Raw genomic sequence first — 17166 nt, forward strand, 5'->3', positions numbered from 1 at the left:
CGGTGGGTCGCAGCCTCTCTTGTATGGCTTGAATTTTATCAGCTTCTACAAAAACCCCTTGGAGATCAAATGATCCAAGTAATGCATTGATTTGACAGCAAATACACATTTGGAGTGTTTGGTGGAGGGCTCGAAGGATGGCATGTAGATGGCGCAAATGATCCTCCCAGGAGAGGTTGTAGACCATAATATCATCGAAGAACACCAATACAAATTTTTGTAAATAGTACCAGAAAATGTCGTTTATGTCAAACGCCTAGCCAATACAACCCAAAAGATTGGTCTGTTAAGTGCGGAAAGCCAAGTACCTAACCCATTAGTGGTGGACGAAACCACCTAGCTCTGACACCCACCGTTCCCGTTCCCTACCGCTTCACCCGGGATTCGAACGCAGAACGTGGTGCCCAACTTTGATACCATGTCAAACGTCCAGCCAATACAACCCAAAAGACCGGTCTGTTAAGTGTGGAAAGCCAAGTACCTACCCCATCAGTGGTGGACGGAACCACCTAGCTCTGATAGTTTATAAGGCACTAAAAAGAGGCGGGAGCTTTGGTCAAGCCAAAAGGCCTGACAAGAAATTAATAATGTCCGTCATGGGTGTGGAAGGAAGTCTTTTCCACATCTTGTGTAGGTACAAGAATTTGATGATACCCAAAACGAAGATCTAATTTGGAAGAAATAACCATGCCATGCAATTCATTGAACAACTCATCAATAATCAGAATGGCATACTTATCTTTGACATTAATAACATCGAGGACCTGATAGTCCATGCAAAACCGCCAAGTTTTGTCTTTCTTCTTCACCAACAAAACAAAAGAGGAATAAGAACTGTAGTTGGGCCAAATAATCCCATTCTGGAGCATTTGATGAACTTATTGTTCAACTTCCTCCTTCTGAAGATACAGATACCTATAAGGCCGAGTACTGAGGGGAGAGACCCTAGGCTGAATAGGAATCCAACGGCCTTGGGCACGGCTCAGAGGTAAATCCACTGGGAGTTATCGTGCACGTAGGAGTAGGAGTCAAGCACAGTGACATCTGATGGTTAGGGATGGAGCTCAATAGTAGAAGGCAACATAAGATCAACCAATTGTAGCAAGATGGTTGTCTCTTCCTTGGATGGAATCGTAGAAACAGAATGTAATTCTCTGGTAGAATTGGCATCCCATTTCACGAATTATTGTCCTTGAGAAAACTCCATTGTCATTTTGTTAAAGTTTCACTTGACTTCCTCTAGAGTATGTAGCCACTGCATACCAAGAACAATGCGACACCTTTGATGGGTAAGACATAAAAATCTGCGACCACATTGGCGTCTTGAATTATAATTGACACGTCTACAACCTTAGAGGAACACTGAATTCTCGTTCCTTCCCCAACCATAATTGTGAAGACAAAAATCTTGAAGAGTGGAAGTGCCAATCTTTTGGCAACTTTGCCACAGATAAGTTATGGGTGCTGCCACTGTCAATCAAAATTCGCACAACATGCCCTTTGACCTCACTATCCAATAGCATAGTACGAGACATACAATCAACCTCCTCGTCATCGTCCTCCAACAATCTGAAATTGTTTGCACCTATTCTTGGGTACAAACTTCTCATCACAATTGAAATACAGTCCCATGCTACGGCTTTTTTCCATGTTCTCTAGAGTGAGTCTCTTGAAGGGCTGCATAGGGACAACATCTGTGGTTGTAGGCTTATGAACAGAGGATGCAACGGTGTGGGTTGGGGTACGAGCCTCGAGGATGAAGACCTAGCAGCACCATTTTTTCCTCTTGCACTCAGGCATGGTAGATGGCCTTGACCAACGATTTGGGTTGAAATACTCTTACCTTAACAGCCAGTTCTGGCCTCAGGTCCCCAATAAAGCTTCCAACTTGGATATGCTTCGGCCATTGATTGTGATTCAAAATGCATTCAAATTCTGCTTGATACTCCTTGATAGAACTGGTTTGCCTCAATTTAGCAAGAAGCGAAGCCAAATCTTGGTATTGGGTGGGCCAAAATCGGGCACAAAGATCGGCCAAGAGAGAAAGGGAAGGGTTCTGTTGTGCCAATGAAATCAGCGACAAGCATCCCCTGACAGATTTAAAGGATGAAGATTGACATAGATGAAAAAAGAGAGGACATACCCAACATGTGCATAGATGCATCAGAATCAATCACCCATATACCACTCTAGGTCATATAGAGAATAGATATACCTTAAGTAGCAATGGTAGGAATGGAGAGTAAGTTTGATTTTGTAGGTAGTTTAGTTCAATAAATTTAGGGCTTTTCTGCATGGTTATCTTAATGAAGGGTATAATGGTGATTGTCTGTTTGAACTCTTAATGTAAGTGAGGAGGGGTCAAATTAATCTTATCATACCCCATTCTCCTTTGCAGCAATGTCATGAAACTTCATTCTTGTTCTTTACTTAACTCAATCCTTCTGCTGGTTTGTCCTTCATTTTCTTCCCTTATCTATATCTTGACATTACTGTTATTGCCAACCCTTATTATGTTCATTTTAATTAATTTACAACCAGCAATAGTTTCTCTGAAAAATTCTTTTTCATCATTTCAGGGAACAAATCCACTACAAAAACCCATTAAAATTTAACAGCTGGAGACGGCCACCAGTTGAAGAGGTTTGAAATTAAAGCAAAATATCTTGTATACTTGGGATTAGAAAGATTAAAATAGAACTATTTAATCTATAGATGTTTTTGACGTTTGTCAATCTCCCAGGTGTTATCAAAAATAGCAACTCACTATGAGAGGGTACATTCGAGGCAGTGTGTAGATGAAGCTGAAGTTGCAGATCATGTAGTTGGTTTAACATGTGCCCTTGCTACTTGTCACTTCAGGTGGATGTTTTCAATTGATTTGTTGTTAGAATGTTAGAGATCACGAACATATAAGATTCTGAATGATCAGATGCTTTTACGTTCACTTGTTAAGCTCCTTTTTGAAATATTCAAAATGTCCCACAATACATATTTCAACAGTCCAATTGCATCCAATTAAAAAAGAAAAGAAACCCAAGTTTTTAATTCTGATGCCAATTGGAACCCTGGCCATCATATTTCCGATCTGACTGTTCAAGAAGCCAACAATTAGGCTTAGTATGCTCTAATACTAGACTAATGGCCTTAAATATGAATTGGTTAACAATTGTATATTTTATGTGACTGAAAATTGCGATATCATGATATTCATCAAGAGAGGTAGAGGCCTTCTTGGGTCAATCAAATTTAATTGGGTCAATCTCATTGAAAATGTGATTGCCAAGAATCATTAGGTGGCTATTGATAATGCCTCATTGTAAGTATTGTGTGGATTTTCTTGTTTCCTATCTGCACTAAACCTTCTGATAATATTTTTGTTTATTTGCAGGAAAAAGTTGACTAAGCTTTCTGTAAATGCTAATGGATCTTTTATTCCTAAGAATTTTATTGACAAACACTTAATCAGACAAAGTACTTGGTGAGTCACTTCACCTCTTTTCTTTTGGATTTGCACAGATTTTGAAACCATGAAGATTCAAAGAATTGTCTTTCAATTCATTTATGCTAGAGAACAAAAAGTTAAGAGTCTCTTTTATTCTGTGTTTTTTGTAAGTTGTTTAAGTGTCCAAAAGCTCTTACTTTAAGTTATTAAGTGAAGGGTGGTTTTATCATTATGTGACAGAAACCTAATAAAAGCATTAGGGGCCGAGCAGTTATAGATTATGCGTGCTAATTCTCTTCTTTTCCTCTCTTGTGTTTTGCTCTCTCTCTTAACTCCTTTCTCTCAGCCTTCCATTCTCTTTCTTCTCTCTAGTATCTAACGTCTTAAACAAAAGCTTTTCTCTTCCTTTTATTTTTTACCAGAATCTAGTAGAATATGAGACCCTAAAACTTCAACATGGTATCATATCAAGGTTTAGGGTTTCAAGGTTATTGTACATCGATGGGAACGGGATTCTCTGTAGAAGGACCAAGAAAGGATGGACACTCAATAGTAGATGGAAAATAGGGAATGTGCTAAAAAATGTAAAATCGGCTGACACATAAGTTTTCCATCGAATGGGATCATAACATTTATAACCTTTATGATTGCGCAAATATCCCCAAAAATCGCATTTAATAGATCGATGAGACAACTTATCTAAAAAACTACCAAAAACATGCACAAAACAGGTGCAGCCAAAAATACAAGGCACCACATCAAACAACTTACAATTAAAGCATGTAAGGGAACCTAACCACTCAAAACAGATCATGGCATGTGATTGATTAAGTAACATGGAGTCAATACAACATCAATCCAAAACGACTTAGGAACATTCATGTGTAACATTAAGGTGCCAAAGGATGTTTGTTTTTTTATTCTGCAACTTTATTTTGTTGGGGGGTGTATAAACCCTAAACGTCTGATGAGTAATATAGAAAGATGAAAATTTATGGTTCAGATACTCTAATCCATTTTCAGTGTGGAAAATGTGAACGCAGGCATCAAACTGATCATTTATTTCATTAAAAAACTTTTGAAATACATCAAATACTTCGGATTTCTTCAGTAGGAGATACATCCAAGTGACTCGACTATAGTCATCTATAAATGAACCAAAGTATTTAAAGCCAAATCGACTAAGGATCTGACATTGACTCCATACATCAGAATGAACTAGCTCAAACTATTAAAATACAAGTCCACGCGTATTTTGGTCATTTCCCATATTTTCCACATTACATTTTTCTCTTATAGTATATCTATTAGATAGAGAATGTCTTATTTTACCCCTAGTTAAATATTCATTCAATTTAGACATGTATTTTAGGAGATATGTAATTTTGAGTATTGAGGGGCATTTTTGTCCTTTTGTAAATTTTCACTTAAATCCTGATTATAAAGAAGCTGGACGGGCCTTTTTGGCTCAGATTCCAAAGCAGCAAAGCTGCTCCTCTTCTAGAATTCTTTTTCCTCTTCTATTTTCTCCTCAAATCACATATTTTTCACAAACAAATGGGAACTACAACTAGTACTAATAGGAAAACTAGATCGGCGATGCTTCCCCAATTGACAAGACTCACAATCAAAAGACATATCAGGTGATGAAGATGGAAAAGGCTGACGCTACTTAAATTGGAGATGGATGTCCCAAGCGAAGGTGACATAAGTATGAAGAATCTATAGTAGCGAGAGCTACAGCCTTGGGAACAAAAACATCATCAAGCAAACAGAGTCCTCCATTTTCACATCTGGAACCAATCGCCATCTTCATCTGCAAGTCCTAAAAAACACAAGTAGGAGAAAAGGTGACTAGACAATTTAAAGACTTCGTAATATGACTCACAGATAAAAGGTAAGAGAGAAAGTTTGGGACAAAAAGAACACAATTGAGGGACATCTGAGGGTGGTAAATATAGTACCCTCCCCTTGAATATGTGAGGTGGATCCTTCAGCTAAAGTAACATGAGGATATGAGTGAGATAGATGAATAGACTGAAACAAAGAAGACATACCTGAAATATAAGCAGAGGCTTCTAAATAATCCTGGAAGGAGAATGCAGTGCAGACATACCTGTACTTACCATCGTAGCACTAGCTAAGGAAGAAGGAACAGGTTCAACAGTAGGAGAGGTGGCAGATGTAGTGGCCAATTGACCAAGTCTCTGAAGTAAATGTTGTAGGACTTCATGATGTAGACCAAAAGAGAGGGTGGACTCTCAGTCACGGTAGAGTTTGCCCTTGCAGGCTTACTGAATTTTTTCCAATACTTGTCAAAAAAGTAGTTTATGCGTCCACAATGAATGCACTTTCGATCCCCTCTCTCTTCTCGACCATGGTCTCGAGTGGAGTAATCTCTCCCTCAACCTCTACCACTGGAACCTCTACCTCTCATTCAGGTCTACCAACTGAGGATTGTAGATTAAGGGCAGTAGCATCAAGCATTCTGATATCCTTCCCAAACTTACCAGTCACTGCTCCCTCTGCTCAAACAACTCTATTAAAATAGTCTATTTAAACAACTCTATTCATCTGCATTGGTAGTGAAGGGGTGAAAAGTACTAATCTTTTGAAGCACACCTCTCAAATCTGTAAAATAATCCGTGACCGATTTGTCACCTCTCTGCTTATTAAAATACTGCACCTATAATTCATAGATATGAGATGAAATAGATGCCAATGTGGTCCACATCTATTTGCCTAAGCCACAGCTCAAAATCTGGTCACTGAATCGTGACTCCATGTTGTTTACCAATGAAGATGTGACTTGGTTATCTTCTACCTCCCAATCATCATCCATGGGAACAAGGGGATCATCTCTGATATACTTAACCATCCTCTTGGCCTTCAAAAAGATAAGTATAGAACTTGACCAATTCACATAATTGGATCAATGAGTCTAATAGTTGTAATCTGAACATGCTGAGAATTTTTTATATCTAAATTCTCAATAGGTTTGAGGGCAGCAACTTGTTTGCTAGACTTATTCATGAAATTTTTCCAATACTATCACAGTTCACTGCAAATTAGGCTGTAATTAACCTAAAGAACACTTCCTCCACCCTAATTTGTCTTGCACAGGTGAAGTGGGCCCCACAAATCTTAAATTGGGTGTCAACTTCACTTCCAGCACACACAACAATCACTTCTTCGCAATCAATATCTAAATCAACTTGTCACTTTAAGAGAAGTCAATTCCATTGCAAAGTCAATGATGATGCAGTAAAAGATTGGTTGACGGAATCCCTGGAAGAGCTGCACAGGTAGAAGCCATTTTAGGGCAGCAGGAAGAAAAGAAAAAAAAAACGAGTTGAACCTACCAATCCAGAAATTTCTTGATCAGCCTCCACAGGGCTTGAAAAGAGAACTCAGATCTGTGGAAAGGATCCCCAAGATGATCGTCTAACGCTCTGTTACCATGAAGATTTATACAATAGAAGAGATTTGGTAGACAAATAAGTGAGAAAAATAGAGAAAAGAGAGAAGGGGAAAAGCAGCAATTCTGCATTGGAGTTCTGTGCTAAAAACGCACGAGCACCCCTCTTTAATTAAGGACTTAAGTAAAAGATTTAAAAAATAACTAAAATGCCCCTAGTTGCACAAAAGTCCATAAAACTTAAAATTCAATTCCAAAAGTGAAAGTGAAGCACTTTAGATGGCTCCTTGTGTTCTTTTTTCTCGAAGAAAAGATTGCATTTCCTAAATCCTGAATTTACAATATCCCGGTGTTCATTTGCTAAGTCAAGAAGAGAAGTGCATTCCATATGCTGTTCAATTTGGTCTTACAACCAAGTTCTAGTTATTAGAATTAGTTGATGTTAGTACTTCATAAAAGAAACATGTAAGAAGGTAAAAAGCTTCCACTCTTTTGTTGTTTTGGGAGGCCTCCTAACTTTGGAGAGTTTTTTTTGGAGGAGCCAACCCAATTTTAACAAGACTCTTACATAGAATGTACCAAAAGCATGCATTGGCTGATTTCTTGTTTCACTATGCGTCATTGAGTCTGATATAGTAGCAAGAGGTTTTGGATGATCTTATTTCACTGTGCGCAACTCAGTTTGGAGCCAGAGGTTTTAAGAAACTATCTATTGGCCCATCTGATGCGTTATGGTTCTTTTAATTGTAAGAATTCGGGGCACTTTCTATGTCATGACAGATACACCATTCTAATGTGTATAATTTTCACATTGTCATAGAACATGGCTTCTGATGAATTAACAGCATTTTTTTTTTATGTTTCTCATACTGGTCTATGAAATACTTGTTTTAATCAGAGATCCTCTCGTCTCATTGTTCTTATAAGTGACCGTTTGGATGCAAGGTTGAAAGTTCTTATAGCAATCCCAAAGGTGCAACCAAGATTTGCGGTTGCTATTTGGAGGAAGTATCCAACCATGCGATCTCTTTTGAATACGTACTTGGATCCTTCAAAATCAGTGAGTAAAGACTTGGAAAAAGTTAAAACAATTTTACAAGTTTCTAGCTATTCACTTCTGATGTTATTTCAGGTCCATGAAAAGGAGTTCTTGCTGAAGGATTTACTAACAGAAGGTGCATTGGGTCAGGAAGAAAGGAGAGTGGGTGAAATTTGTTCCAAGCGTATTTACAGAATACTCATGGCTCAATCTGGAAACATCATTACAGACGATGTTGAAGATGGAGCTGACTTCTTTCACAACTGATATATCCCTTTGAAGGAGCTCTTCTTGAGCTCACAAGAATGAGACATGACAGTACAGGCACACTTGAAACTGCCGGTTCCTGTATCTTTACTTCTTATCTTGCATCACTCATTCGTATATTATGACGTTCTCAATCAATGGAGTCAGCGAAAAACTTTGGTTCAACTTGAAATACTGCTTTTTGTGTTTTCAATGGTAATGAAGAAAAAAAAAAAGTGATTGCATGGAAGGCACAAAAATACTCTCCCAAAGTTTATGAGACCCATAAGTTTTTAATGAAAGAGACTGGCCAATGTGCATATGAACATGAAAGTATTAAGATCTTGGAGAAGTTTCGGCAATCATGCATCTGCTAATATGGTTGTGGTTCTATTATGCCACCGATTGTTATATGCAAGATTTGTTCTGAGGTTCATATTATATTTTTAAATTGTAAAGACAGTCTGAACATTAAAATTCGGGTCTTCTCTTGATTTAAAGTTTACATGGTTCTATTGAATCAAGATCCTTGATGAAAGAGAGAAAGTGAGAGAGGTGAAACAATAAAGATTATAATCGAAGTTTGTATAGAAGGAAGCTTATAATCTGCTCCCATGCGTAGCATTTGCAATTAGTAGAATTGCCACATTGTGCTTGCAATACATGTAAAGCAATTAAACATAATTGCAAAGCATTGCAGTTTGGCAAGGTTTGTTCTGCCTTTCAGTACGCGAAATACAAATTAAAAGGTGGCCTAAGCTGTATATTATAATGACGACTCTTGATGATCCATTGTGGCTCTGCAAAGAGCCATCAAAATTTCCATTTAGTTGTCCATCGATGGGTGGATCCAATTTGAACTTGTACAGTGTCTTGGAAGGGAAGTCATTGCCATCCGTTCTAAAAATTTTTTTTGTAAAAAAGCATGCTTCCTCCGAGTAAGAGATAATGAACATTTAGTGTGATGTTAGACATTCAATACTTGTTTTTTGATACATATCAAGAGAAATGTAGGTTAGCTGGAGTTATGTATGTTGGTGTCAAGACTTTCTTTAGTATGATTTTGATGATTACAAATATTTGAAACTTAATGTGTCTTGAAAAAATTTGAAACAAATATTTTAAATTATGAAAAGACTTTGTGATTTTTTGTTCGAATAGATTCCATAATAGAAAAAAGATGTTTGAACAACATTCATTGTTCAAGCAAGTTTTGGCAACAAAAAGTTTTCAGTACCATAAATCTATTGGCAGAAAATCGATCGATCATTTTTAAAGTATTTGAATAAGTCTTGCACAGAAAGAGGGAATCAACTTGGAAAAACAAAAAGTGGTCAAGCAACGTTTTTTGTTCAAACAATATTTGTAGAGATGAAGCCTCAGGTGAAGATGTGCTTGAACAAGATCAGATTGTTTGAACAAGATTTGAATGAAAGCCTTTAGAAGCTGAATAACTTGATCAAGACACATTTCTTCATCGAACAAGTCAACTTTGAACTATCATAGAGCAATCTTTGAAGCTTTGATGTAATTTCCATGTGTCTAAAAAATTGTAAGTTACTTAATCATGTATTCATAAGCTGAAGAATTTTTTTGAGTATTTTCTCATAATTTTTATTGAGATTTCAACAAGTTTTACAAAAAGACAAAATGTTACATTTTCACCTCAAAGGGTCAATTTTAGAACGTTAAAATTTTTTAAAATCTTCTATTAATATGTTTAAAGAGAGTATGTTAGCCATGAGAAATAGATAGTAGATTAAGAAAGATTTCGGCTATAAAAGCTTATGTTACAACGACATATTGACTAAACTACCAATTGGGAGACTAGGAGAAAATGGCCTAGAATTAATTACAAAATGATTATTTAAGACTCCATACTCTCTTGTTATAGCATTTAATCTCGTGCATGCTCTCAATTCACTATTGACACGCTCTAAGCTCTATCTAGCAAGACTTCAACTGCTCTTATGTGGCAAGAATCATTGCTTGGGTGGCCCAGACATTGTCCACTGCAACCTCGAGAGCTATGAGTCGGTCGGTGGAGGATGATGCGGCTTTTAGAGTGTCACTTGTTCTCTTTCTTTTTGCGAACTCGTACTGTTCTACTTGAAGTTTTGGACTCATCTCATCTCTGGAGCAAACAATTTGTGGTGACTCTTTCTAAATATTGTCCTTTTGCACCCATTGACCTCACCATTTGGAGAAGCCAAACTTTAAAACTTATGTCTTGTCGAGGAACATCTTCTTCATGATATCCACTGAATCCTCATTGATAAGATCAACTCCGCATCGTCGGAGGATAGTTGTAATCTCTTGAGCAAAAGGAAGACCATCCGCTCTCGAGCTCAAGGCTATGTCCATCATTTGGCATGCCATAAAATATCCAAAATTGAGTCTCATCTTCTGAGTGATCACCAACATCCAAAAAAAATTGATGGTGGTGAGGCGCAAGTAAGTCTCCTTCCTCGAATTGAGGACGTGGGTGAGAATCTCCTGCTTGTTGCATGAAGATGAGTAAGATAGCGTCTTAAATGTTTTGAGGGTGATCAAAGAGAAGATTGACTGGCTAGTTCTCCTTGATGTACCGGGTCATCCCCATGAAGGTCGTGTCGAGGAGGTCATTCTGTTCCATGGACAGAATGGCAATGCTAGTCATCTTCACGTCAGAAGATATCTTCAAATTGTTTGACCCAAGTTCTTGGACCCCAAGGTTGTAGTAGAAGACTTTGACAAGTAGTGGGTACACTGACTCATCTCCTCTTCCAAGAAGTCCCTCATAGAGTGAGAACATGTCCTCAAACCCTTCAATTTCTCTCTTAAAAAAAGTCACATTGTCCTTAATTGGCTCCCCTATGCTCTTAGAGGAAAAGCTTTAGAAATAATTACTCCTTGGTTGCCTATTGTGGAAATGCTTGTGCCAATTAAGCATTTCTTCACATATTTCGCTCTCCCTGGTGGGGTTTTTTTCTTTGCCATCACTTTTGTTCTAAGCATGGTGAAGAGTTCAATTTGACATAAAATTAGTGAAATAGAGGGTTTTAACCTCAGATTTCAGTGAGGAACACTTCAAAAATCGAAGTGGAAGAGGAAATGGGGTGTTGGAGCTATGAGAAATCGTTGGAATAGGGTTTGGAAATGATTTTGAGTGAAATGATTAGATTAAAAATCATTTCAAACACTTCAACTTCTCATTTTTCACCATGAATGATCGATCATTCTGTGTCGATTGATCAATCAATCACTTAAGTTGATCGATCAATCAACATGCATGGATCAATCAATGACCGATGCAGAGTGACAAAAATATAATCTTTTGATTTCTACTTCACTCATATGGCACTACTAAGGTGGGAAGTGTTCTTTAAGCTTATACTTCTTAGCATATGTGGATCAATGTAGGTTGCTCATGCTTAGTTCTTCTCAAAACTTTGAGAATCGATCAAATCCTAATGGAAACTACCACTCGTACTCTTTCTATCAATTTTGCATCCAGAAAAATTGGCATTGGAGTAACATATTAGATCAATGACTGAGAGTTTGAGTACCAAAAACCTAAGTTTGGTGTTCCAAGTAGATAACTAAAAATTCTTTTTAAAGTAAGGATCCTGTAATGCTTCAGTATAATTTTTGACCTACGACCCTACTAGAGTTGTCCGAGTCAAGTTTCAAGGAAGAACTTATGGGTGTGCTAATTGTCTTAAGATTTTCAATGTTAAAGCTTTTAAACAACCCCTTAGTGAATATGGACTGATTTATGAATGTACCATTATTGATTTGCATTACTTGAAGTCCAAGGAAGAATGTGAGTTCACCCATTAAACTCATTTCAAACTCATTCTTTATCACACTAGAAAATTCTTGACATTGAGAGGGGTTTAAAGAACCAAATATAATATCATCCACATAAATTTGAATGATAATCAAGTTTTGATCATGATTCTTTGTAAATAGAGTCTTATTTACACTACCTCTCTTATGGCCAATCTTTTCTAAAAATTTGCTTAATCTTTCATACCATCCTCTAGGAGCTTGCTTTAACCCATATAAAGCTTCATGTAATTTGTATACATGGTCAAGTTTGTTCAAGTCTTCAAAACCTTCGAGTTGTTCAATACAGATTTTTTCTTGAATGTACCCATTTAAGAATGAACTATTTATGTCCATTTGGTACAATTTAAACTTCATGTGACTAGCATAGGCTAGAAGGATTCGAATTGCCTTTAGTCTTGCCATGAGCACAAAAGTTTTTTGAAATCAATACCTTCTTCTTGGTTATAACTGTTGACAACTAAGCTAGCTTTGTTTCTCACTACTTGATTTTCTTTAATTGCTTTGTACCTAAAGACCCATTTAGTTCCTATGACTTGTTAATTTTTGGTCTGGGTAAGAGAGTCCAAACTTTATTTCATTCAAATTGATACAATTCTTCTTGCATTGTGATGATCTAAAGGTCATCTTTTTTTGCTTCAAAAAAGTTTTTGGGCTCAATTTGAGAAACGAAGGCACTATTTGCCATGGTTTCATAAGTTGTTCTTCTAGCTGCAATTTTGCTTTGAGGATTACCAATGATTTGTTCTAAGTTATAATCAACCATGAACCTATAGTTCTTTGGCTCGCTAGGTGGTTCTTCCGATTATCCGGGTCATTTGATTTCTCTTCGAGATTTTGATCTTGAGGTTGAGATCTCAGGGACGAATTTAAGGGGTTTCCCTCTTCGTCATAAAAAATTGGGGTTGGGGTTGGATTTGGCAAATCAAATTCGTTAAATTCAACATGTATCGACTCCTTGACTCTCAGAGATGTCTTATTATAAACTCCATATGTTTTTCTATGGGTGTAATAACCCAATAAAATTCCTCTATTAGCCCTAGAGTCAAACTTCGCTAGTTTTTCCTTGGTTCTTTCAATATGAATGCTTTGCACCCCAATGGTTCTATAGACGTAATGTCGGGAATGGTGTCCATATATAACTTATATGGAGTTTTGTTGAGAAGCGGCCTTATGCTAACTTGGTTTATGAGAAGCGACCAAAAACCTATATGGTATGTTGTATGGATGAAGCATAGCTCTACCCATTTCAATTAAGGTTTTATTTTTTTCTCTCAACAACACCATTTTGTTGAGGAGTTAGAGGAGTTGAGAATGTATGGTCTATACCATGTTTTGTGCAATGTTCCTCGAAGTATGAATTTTCAAATTCTCCTCCATGGTCACTCTTAATTTTGACAATATTATAGTCTTGCTCTTTTTGAAAATTTTCACATAGTTTGGCAAAGGCCAAAAAAGCATCATCCTTATGGGTTACAAAATCTACCCATGTAAACCTTGAATAGTCATTTACCACCACTAAGGGGAGATACTTCACAATTAGGCTTAAGGTTCGAGTAAGTTCAACTAAATCCATGTGGATTAGTTGAAGAGGACGAGAGGTTGAAACTACATTCTTGGATTTGAAAGAAATTGTGTTGTTTTCCGAGTTGGAAAACATCAATAGATCTCTCTCTTGCCATTTTTGATCCAGTAGACCTCTCAATAGGTTTTTCTTTACAAATTTGTTCAAGGACTAATTTATTAGCAACATAGACGTTCCTATTTCTATGTCCCTTTAGAACTAGTTCATCGTTTTCGTTCTTTACTAAGCACTTGTCCTTTTCAAATGATATTTTGTTACCTTTGACACTAAATTGACTAATGCTAAGTAAATAATGCATCAACCCTTCAACATAGCATACATCAGATATGAAAGAGGTTGAGGTACCAATTTTACCAATTCCCTCCAAATGTTACATGACCACCACTTTAAGTTAGAGTTCAACGAGCTTCTTCTTATCATCGGTCATATGCCTCAAACAACTAGTATCCATTCTAAACATTCTTCGATGCCTTGGCTCAGAGACAAACCTACATCATGAAAATTTTACCCTTAGAGATCCATTTTAAGTTGGGTCAGTTTGGGATAACATTTGATGCACTAGGTGATTTGGGCTTCTAAATTTGTTTGCCCATTTATTTGGGTTATCACAACCCTTTCGGTTATTTTGGGTACCCATGTTTGTTTGATGTCATTTGCATTCTTAACTTGGTAGATGTGGGCGAAGTAACTCACCTCATTGCAATAGTGGCATCAAATTTGAAGAATGGGAGAGAACTTCTTGATTTGTTTCTTTTGGTTTTTCTCAACTTTTCTCTTGGGTGTGGATTTTCGAGATAGAATTTTGACTTGTTGTTCTAAGTCTAAACTCTTCATTTGAAATGCAAGTCTATGACAAGATAACATGTTTATCAATCCATTTTGCCTTGAAGCATTAGCGATAAGGCTCTCATTTGCTTCCTTCAAGACACTAAACTCTTCCTTGAGCTTTGCAATTTCATGTAATTGAACATTGCATTTTTCCTTATATTTGTTAAGACTATGAATTGATCCTTCTAATAATTATTCAAGCTCAGTTTCATAGTCCGGGTCATTTACCTCTTTGGAAGATGTAGACTAATCATCATCTTCAATTGCCATGAGTCCAACATCACTTTCTCCTTATTCCAAGTGGTTAGATTCTTCATCCATAACATCCCAAGCTGAGATAAAGACCTCCTTCTTCTTCTTCTTCTTGGGATCTTTGCTTGCAAATGAGGTTCTTCCTTCAAGGTTGGGCATTTTTGCCATCCCTATTTTTCACACTCAAAATAAACATCAATTTTTCTATAAAAAAATCATTTTGAGTTTTGTTTTGGCCTTTCGTAAAGTTTTTCTTTTTCCTATAAATCCTTTATAAATGTCTAGTGATGAAACTCCCCTCATCGGAGCTTTCTGCACTAGAGATGTTTTCAAGGCCTTAAGAACAATGGTCTTTCTTTTGGGCTGCTCTTCCTCAACTTCTTGAGGTTTCTTCTCACATGTGAGAAGGATTCCAAGTAGCTCTTCTGAGCTCATTTTTTTATAAAATTCACATTCTCATGAATGTTGGAAGTGCCTTGAGAAGCTTATTGTTTTGCCTATTCAAGGAAATCTCTTCTCATAAGATATTCAAGTCATTAATAATATGAGTGAACCTAGCATTCATCTCAACTATTTATTTGCCCATCTTTATCTTAAACTCATTATATTGGGCTATCAATAAACTAATTCTAGAGTTCTTGACTCTAGTAGTTCCCTCATGCATGACATCTAGTTTTTCCCATATTTTCTTAGTGGTCTTGCATGTAGAGACCCGATTGAACTCATTGGGTCATAAGGCACATAACAAAAGGTTAATGGCCTTAGAGTTCGTTTTGAGCTAAGTTAAGTCTATGAATTGCTTGATGACTAGAATGCCATTTTCAAGTTTTTGAGGCTCAAATAGACCATTCTTGGTCACATGCCATATGTCCTAATCCATGGATTGGAGGAATTCTATTCTTACTTTCCAATAGCCATAGTTTGTTCCATTGAACAAAGGATAATTGTTGGCAAATTGTCCTTTGGGAATGAGCAATTTATCTTGAGATGTCATTTAATCGATTCAAAATCAAGAAGATATTGACTCAAGTTAAATGTTTGGTTTGCTCTGACACCAATTGTTGGCCCATGTGGCTTCTTAAGAGGGGGTGAATTGAGATATACAAGTTAAAATTTTAACTAAGGCGTAGAATTTAAAACATGCAATTAAGCAATTTCAAAGTAAAATTTAATCACACACCTTAGAGAGATAGAAGATTTTTTGTTATCTACGTTCCCCTAATTGTCAAGAACCCTTGCTTGGGAGATTCTACTATGCAAGCTCTAATAGCTAGAATTTATATCAAAGTGATTATGACTCTCTTTAAACTATGTGTAGCTCAAGTACATGCTTTTAAAAATACAATCTCCCCAAGAGATTGGCTAGATTTTAACTCTAGCTAGTCCCTTTCTATCTAGATTACAATAAATAGGCCCTAGATGAAACTTTCACAAAAGGAAAAATCAGAAGAACTGTAAAAATCACTTACACCCTTTTACTTGGAGAATACCTTCTCCTTGAGAGATCCAAGTATCCAATCATTGCAGCACAATGTGAATATGTGAGCTTGTCTAATGCAAATGCAAGGAAAGGTGGAGAATATTTTGTAAGGGAATAACTCTCTTTCACTCAAGAGCACTTTGAGAAGTATTTGCAACACTTTGAAAATAAAGTCTTGAAGATTTGCCAATAAATGCTCATCAAATTCAATTTGTGAGGTTCGATGGGGTATTTATAATTTTCCTAAGTCAAACTTTTTTTTGCCTATTTGCAAAAGTTAGTTTTGATTGATCGATGGTATGATCGATTAATATATTTCCGTTGGATCTTATATTTTCAATTGATCGATCATTGCAAAGGTATGATCGATCAATCAAACTTTCCTCTAGCAGTATAATGTAAGTATGATCAATCAATAAACTTTCTATGATTGAGCATGTTTTATGTCCCTTACTAGCAAGATTTTGTCTGATCGATCGATCATGTGGGATAATTGATATTCAATGTAAAATTTACTTGTCTGGATAGTATTGATTGATTAGTCAAAGTGAGATGATCGATTATGCTTTATAGCATAATTGACCATGTTCTAGATGATTGAGCAATTGACTTAGGTTGATCGATCATATTTTATAAACTTGGCCTATGCATTTCTAGATGATTGATCAAAAACATGAGAATGAATAATCCTAAATGCTCTAAAATGTTTGAAAATATGTGTATGATAAGTTTAAAGGCAATGTATGACCTAAAACTCCATGTTTAGCATTATACCTCAAATCGAAGGAGTTCGGACAACTCTCTTCTACATGGACTAAGTTTTGACATATATAAATGAATCCTAAACTTTAGTCTTCACTTTGTCTTCTTCTTCAATAGTGCTTCTTCAAGAGTAGACTTTCTATAATGCTTGAGGTCTTAAGTAGGCTTGATTCATTTGGAAGTTTTAGACCTTGAAATGAATGTCTTTTGTAGGTAAAATATTTGAAATAATTCATTTGCAAATTTTTCGTTCTGTTAAGTTTTGTTATCATCAAAAGTA

The 17166-nt window shown here is 36.5% G+C and overlaps 1 protein-coding gene across 1 annotated transcript in view; it reads left to right on the forward strand.

Moving 5' to 3' along the window:
• The window catches only part of LOC137953403 (crossover junction endonuclease EME1B), a 34433-nt gene extending 25981 nt beyond the window's left edge, over positions 1–8452 (forward strand). Inside the window, exons 7-11 of the mRNA XM_068800789.1 lie at positions 2580–2643; positions 2744–2862; positions 3392–3481; positions 7809–7923; positions 7996–8452. Of these exons, the coding sequence (XP_068656890.1) occupies positions 2580–2643; positions 2744–2862; positions 3392–3481; positions 7809–7923; positions 7996–8169 (562 nt within the window). The 3' untranslated portion in view covers positions 8170–8452. The remainder of the gene's footprint in view (positions 1–2579; positions 2644–2743; positions 2863–3391; positions 3482–7808; positions 7924–7995) is intronic.
• Positions 8453–17166: the final 8714 nt, after the last annotated feature.

This window comes from Aristolochia californica, unplaced genomic scaffold (genome assembly GCF_029961685.1).
Source record: "Aristolochia californica isolate CCGP_79_NKW_82.1479 unplaced genomic scaffold, dmAriCali1.0.hap1 SCAF_16, whole genome shotgun sequence".
Lineage (NCBI taxonomy): Eukaryota > Viridiplantae > Streptophyta > Magnoliopsida > Piperales > Aristolochiaceae > Aristolochia > Aristolochia californica.